The 6,727-nt window shown below is 38.6% G+C and overlaps 1 protein-coding gene across 1 annotated transcript; it reads right to left on the bottom strand.

The window, feature by feature from the left end:
- Window positions 1-264: 264 nt before the first annotated feature.
- On the bottom strand, window positions 265-3,971 carry LOC112883363 (protein TPX2). The gene is made up of 7 exons (XM_025948654.1): window positions 3,812-3,971; window positions 2,970-3,050; window positions 1,973-2,071; window positions 1,789-1,875; window positions 1,625-1,684; window positions 1,398-1,492; window positions 265-799 (listed from the first exon to the last, which is right to left on the bottom strand). Exons 1-7 carry the CDS (start codon window positions 3,857-3,859, stop codon window positions 679-681), a joined length of 591 nt encoding a protein of 196 aa, XP_025804439.1. The 5' UTR covers window positions 3,860-3,971; the 3' UTR covers window positions 265-678.
- Window positions 3,972-6,727: the final 2,756 nt, after the last annotated feature.

The following is a 6,727-nucleotide window of genomic DNA, read 5'->3' as shown; positions in this document are numbered from 1 at the left end:
TGCGCCCTGAGCATGATGCATCACCCCTTGTCATCGATGGATGTCATCTTCTTCTTCCTTCCATCTCCGGCGGCGCGTGTTGTCGAGCCGCCATCATTCCGGTCGGGAAACCATGCATGCCATGCCTGCTCCTTCATCAGCTACCTAGCTGTGTTTCAGATCCAAGGGCAAATTTCCTCCATGAAAGTGACGTCCATGTGTGCACAAATTAAAGGTTCATGTCGCAATATAATATGCGTGCCCGGGAGCAAAACAAGGCTCATCTATATCATGGCACTCTATATGCAACCTTTATTACTGCCATCAGACAGGCGTACATGGCGCATGCATCGTCCGGATGACCCCTTTTGCATGGTTCCATTCCTACCTAAGCTAGCTTTCAGTGTGGATCCCATCGAGGAGGAGGAGGAGGAGGGGAAGAAGAAGAAGAAGAAAAAGAAAAGAAGAAGAAGAAAAGAAGAAACAAAAAGACGACAGGAAATATATAAAAGATAAAGAGGAGAAAAAGTTAAAGGGGCCGGGTCGGGGAAATTTACATCGATCATCAGCAACCACTTCTATATATGTGCATGTGTCGATTGGAACGTATGTATATGTTGGTTCATTATGCACAACGGCAAAAATACTTGATGAATAATCTTGTAGTTGTACGTAGGCGCATGCAGATGGACTACTACTCTACTTGATGGCCTTGGCTGATGATCCGTTGTAGCAAAAATGGCGATGGAACTCTCCGCCGATGCAGCATTTCAGCTTCAGGAAGCTCGGCTCCTTTGGGACTGTCAGCGGCCTCGTAGACCTGCGCATGTCGTTACACAAATTTAGTTACATGGGAATTAATAATTAATTAATAATTCAACTAAGTTAACTTGTTTCTTCAGAAACCAACACGGAATAAATATATATTACTGATAAGTTTTCGTTATTGGAATGTTTACCAAAACCAGTACTTTTATATTGTTTTACAACGCGTACGCTATGGTAATAATTTTGGATAAAATCGTCTCTTTTGGTTTTTGGAAGTAAAACCAACATTGTCCTAGCTAGTACACACTTGTCCTTCAAATGGCATTGAATCGATCACTCTTTAATTTGTGCCTACATAGAACAACCACCATCCAAAAGGGAAAGTTTTTTTGTTTCTTCCCCCCTGTTACCAACTTTTTATCTTGTCCTCAGCGATCTAATTAATTATTTGTGGCACTGTACCCTTTAGTTTTTTAATCATCATAGTACTCGTGTACGCTATGTTCCCTTCCTTTTATTCATTATAATTTTCGCACTTTTCTCTTTCTCCTAATCAGTTCAGCTAATGACTAATGAAGATTTGGTGAACTAATTATTGATCTAAGCTAAATAATTTGTGAGTTCATGATATGTGCTCATATAATAATTGCCTTTGTGGGTGGAATGGTTTGTCAAACGCTGGCATGAGCTGGGCCTTAGGAACCATCTCCTTCCTCATCAGCTTTATTTCGCGCTCCTCCATCAACTGCATTCCACATCGCGATTTTGCATTCACAAAATGTTACAGATGTAATAATTTTTGGTAGCAGTCAGAAAAAAATATGAAGAAAAATGGTGCACGTCTGCAGGAATGCCTGATTTAATTTAATTTAAGTACCTGTGCTAACTTCTCTTCAAATCTCCGAATGATTTCCTGTGTATTTATCTTGCTTGCAACCTGGAAACAACACGTACATGCACAAAAAATTCCTCCTCAATTGTTAGTTTCTTTATATTTCCTTGGGAGAAGTATATATATAAACAATTTTTTATATGTATAACCTGATAATTGTAACCGGCTCGCCTTATTGCCCTCTCCTCAGTGTGAAGCCTACAGTAACTCAGGGGTTGATCGAGTCTTGGTGATCTCTGTTTTTATTACAAACAGAAAAAATCTTTAAAGTGCCATACATTTTTATAATGAATACTGACTGTACTATAAATCTGTAATTAACTTTCTGGGAACCTTGGGTGAGGTCTGTGAAGTTGGAGATCGGCGTTTGCCCTCATCATGGTCTTGACCTCCTTTCCGGACGATTTGCTGCTCATTTTTGCGCCCTCGTGGCTATACAAATGTACGGCCGTATGAATATTAATGCACAATGTATAAATTAAATTCAAATATGAGGCTTAGCTCAATATGTATCGACATTATTATAACTGCATCAGGCGACCTGTATGCATCTAGAAGCAGATACGTAGGATCTCTCATATTGGACCATGATTTTTTGGTAGGAAAAGAACCATATCGTAATGATGTGGATATTCCTCCTCAGATTAATTAGCCATATATTCTGTGGACCATTACGTCGAAAAGGACCATAACTAAACTAAAAGCATGATATCCCACCAACAGTATTATATTGGAATCCATTCCTACCCAGTTTGACTATATCTGGGTACAGAAGTAGTTAGGACACTTGAAAACAACCACCCCATGCATGGTCATGTGTGTATAATTGACCCATGGCCTCTCGAGAAGTCATTTTCACATAGAACCTAATAAATTATATTTATTTTAGAAAAAATATTTTAAAATTGTGGCGAGTGTATATTATGAGCTTACATTTTAATGTAAGAATTGACAAGGTTCTCAGAATTAGCTGAATATACAAATAACTGGCACTGGATACAAAACTGGGAATTTGCAATCATGTGGTTTATATGTTTCTTAATTAGGAAATTACCTTTCAATAAAATCTGTGTACAGTTTATATATTTTTGGAAATATCTGAGACAAGTAGAAGACTTTTATGAAAAAAGAATAATGCATTATTGTATTGTAGAAACATCAAACTCCTTAACATATACAAAACACCGCCCTTTATTTAATTTGGAGGATGATACTGCTTTGGGAGCTTCTGTTATCCAAATACAAATCCTCCTTGTATTTTCCGAGAGCATACTGTTAACATAAGTAGTCAGGTAAGCATGAAAACATTTATGTGTTAATTAGCTCATACCTCAGTGGTGTTCTTCTTATGAGGCGGAGAACCTCCTCCATTCCTTACTGGGCTCTTTGGACCAGCATTCATCGTTGAGGTCTGAGTAAAAAAGGGGAAGAAAATAAAGCCAAGCTCAGATGAGGAATCAAAATGATGATAAAATAGAGCTACTGGTAAGAAGTCCTTTTTTTTATTATTTCTATTTCATGACAGCAAAAGTCTGCTAGAGGTATGCAAAGAGCTCAGTGCTCGCCTGCATTGAGCAGTAGATGGACAATGAAGTTAGAGGCTAAGAAAATGACAATTAAAATGAAACAAAATTTTGACTCCTTCTTTATCAAGCCTTTAACTAACTTGAAAGTGACTGACGTATACTCCTATATAAGATGACAAAAGACACGCAACTTAAAGGACGACCAAGCAACAAGGCATAGACACGTCACTCTTATACTCGCATGATCATGGTTCTGTTTTAAACTAACAAATATGCATGGAGCAGCATGTTTTGAACAAGTAGGTGACTCAAAATTCGGATAATATTTCTTTGTTGACTAACTTGGCTTTCAAACAGCGTAAAAGGAGCTTGATGCAATCCTTTCTTCGCCATAGGATTGCCACATGCATCCTGGTAAGGGTAAAACCTGGCTGAAACTGTAAAGAAAATTTTGAAATTGCCTAAGGCCAGTAGTAGTGGAATGATCTTGGCTGATTGTGGCTTGGCCAGGTTACAGAGGAAGACATCAGGAACATATATGAAGCCCCACAGATGAACAATAACAAGCGTGGCATGCATATATGCAACTTATCTATCTCTGAAGCAAGCATCATACACACAAGATATATGTTGCTTGTTCCCTAACCTTAGGGGAAGAAGTGGCCTTCCTTGCCTTCTCCATTTCTCTGGCCATCTCTCTCTACTAATGCAATGCAAGGTTGCAAGTGCGAATGATCACTTGATATGGGGTGACCAATAGTTGCACCAATTTATAGAGCTATAGATGGCACAACGACTATGCATGCGTGCAAGCCGTCTACTACTATATAGCCCCCCCCCTCCCACCCCACTAGCTTGCTAGATACGAGCCAAGTGATGCACACTGGGATTGGTAGCTTTCACCCGTGCTGTGCCACTTCACCAGCCATCCTTCCTTCCTTTCAAGACAGGCCCCTAGCCATCCCTCTAATATGCTCTCCAAATCAAGTTCACACTTTTAACTCTCCGAATCAAAAGATTATCACCACCACCGTGTCACGCCTTGTTCATTGCTACCAACCGTCTGATGAGACGCAGCCATCAAGGCCAGGGAACCAGGCTAACAAACTTTGAGGTGTGACTGAAACTTCCAGACGTGAATGAACATATGCCCCCGTCTTGGAATTAGGAAATCTCACGATGTGGCGACAGCGTAGCTAACGGAAAGCACGCACAGTACAGCCTCCTTGTTCTCGATCAATCACTCTCTTAAGTTTGGTTTTGAAAGTTAGGCTTCTCGAGTGGGCGTGTGAGGCATGAAGCCTGAAGCTTCCTGCAGGGTCATGGCCTGGGGGAGCAAGCTCCTTCAGCTTGAGACCTGCAACAACCTCAACGTTGCAAGCGCAACAGACCGCCGATCCTGTTCGCATGATTGTTACAGCCCATCTTTTTGGCATACTCTCATGCTATGTTTTTGTTTACCATCTGGGCACAGCATGCATGCATTACTGGCAATTAATCGCGCATTGAAGCTAGCTTAGCCTTTTTGTGGCAGAAGAAATAGCTAGCTAGCTGGCTCTAATATACATTTATGTAAGAAAATGCCAACTATAGACGTCCTTTGGTTTTGAACGAATTTTGCTCGGTTATTACAACCCTAAATCTTTTAGAGCTACATTTGGTCCTTGAACATCAACCTAGATAGGTTCCATTTCAAATCGACATCAAAAGTCTAGAGCCAGTGGCATTGTATTACTAGATTAGAGTTGCATCCTTGAACCATACCTATCATGTTGATCAGAGAGTGTTTTGTTACCAGCATAGTGTGTCACACCCGATTTTAGAAAGGGAACCAAATGTATCTCATATATGTGCCAGAATTAAGTTCCACACATATGATAGATAATACAAGTGTATATCCGAAACAATATTATAACGAAAGAGAATACCATAGTACTTTATTACATGACCGAAAGTCTTAATCTTAAGCGAAATAATAAATATTTATAATATAGCAGCGGACTTCAACTTCATAGGCAGATGACTGGGAGAAATACGCCTAGAACTCTTCAAGATCTTCAGGGAACTCCGGACCATTATCTTATTCTGAGAAGCATCGGTTTTAATAAAGCAAGCGTGAGTACACTTATAGTTGGTACTCAGCAAGTGGAGTAAGTTATATGACATGCAAGGCCAAAATCAAGGAAAATCTGATATGGTTTGACTGCGATAAGTATTTTTAGTTGATCAAATTTTGTTTAGCAAGCATTAACTAAGTATAAGTATATACCAACCCTTAAATAGATAAAAGATATAGGATAACAACAAATAAATAAAGAAATCAATTTAGATCATCTTTAAGTTCAATTATCATGTGAGGGTCCAAGCCGCTCTTAACCGTGAGCACGGCTGATATATCAGTTTTCACTCTGCAGAGGTTGTACACTTTACCCACAACTCGTGTTTCCCTTAATGCCCGGTTTTGCAAGGCCCTTAAACACTTCCGAGGTAAGTGGTAGGGATTCACTACGAGGCCTTTACAAAGATTCCCTAACTTATGACAATCCGCTAAGGTTTCTAGTCAAAACGGTCATAACTCTCCCTAATGAGGAAGTGCCTTAGCCAAGGACCACATATCATAAAGCCTCAAGAGGACCGAGCTATACCCCGACGATGCAACCCCTCTTGCCCTTTCGGTAAGATTATCATAAGCTAAAGTTTCTAATTAATTAGACAAGACCAGAGCCATGTAGTATTATGGGTGCACTGTTTTTCTGGGTGGTTCTCCATATTCCAATTAATGCAATGATCTTAATTATCACCATAAAAGTATTTCAGAACATGACTAAACTAGTGTAGCATGATTTCAGGTTATCCAACCAAAGACTAGTAAAAGCAACTAGCATAGCTATAACATAAATATAACAACCCAGGTTTAATCATGGAAGTTCAAAAGAAACTAGGCACATCCTTAGTTTGGGATCCATCATATTCGTACACAAGTATATATAAATAAATAAATACAATAAATAAGAAATAGTACACCAAACAATATAAATAGAGCAAAATATCATTATAAAGCTACTGTATACATCGCAAGGGTCGCGTGTGTGATATCCAGGTAGTTAGATAACTAGATACTAAATCTGGGTGTATTATATGTAAGCATGATATAGTGTATATAAGTTGTACAAAGCAATAAGGGTATATTTGTAAATTATGAGTTTTATAACTTCTCATGAGCAAGTATGTGAAAATGTTCTTAAGTGTCAAATTTCAGATGGCTATAGAAAAGAAAAGATCAAAAGTTAAATAAACACTAAGGGGAATAGACTTTATATGAAATTAAGGACCTTTATATAATTAATACAAACATATAAGGACTTACATGTGAAATGGTAAAAAGATAAAAGTAAAACTTAGTTTTACCTAAGGACTAAAGTGTAAAAAGAGCTAGTCATGATTACTGCAGAAAAACTTACAAAAGGACCCCAAACATTAGGGCATTTTGTTTTAATTAACACATAAAGGTTAAAATTTGAATTGTGTTCAAAAACTCAAAATAAAACCGTACCCTTTAAGA

Source organism: Panicum hallii, chromosome 2, assembly GCF_002211085.1.
Source record: "Panicum hallii strain FIL2 chromosome 2, PHallii_v3.1, whole genome shotgun sequence".
Taxonomy (NCBI): Eukaryota; Viridiplantae; Streptophyta; class Magnoliopsida; order Poales; family Poaceae; genus Panicum; species Panicum hallii.
Note: the sequence above shows the minus strand (reverse complement) of the source record. Positions and strands in the feature narration are given on the sequence as shown.

Bases quoted from the DNA above. Each gene is read 5' to 3' on its own strand.
- LOC112883363 (XM_025948654.1), bottom strand. From the start codon at position 3,859: ATGGCCAGAGAAATGGAGAAGGCAAGGAAGGCCACTTCTTCCCCTAAG. The intron at 1,876-1,972 runs GTTCCCAGAAAG...TAATAAAAACAG, and splicing joins CTTCACAGACCTCACCCAAG to AGATCACCAAGACTCGATCA. The intron at 800-1,397 runs GCAATTATTATA...CGACATGCGCAG, and splicing joins AAACCATTCCACCCACAAAG to GTCTACGAGGCCGCTGACAG.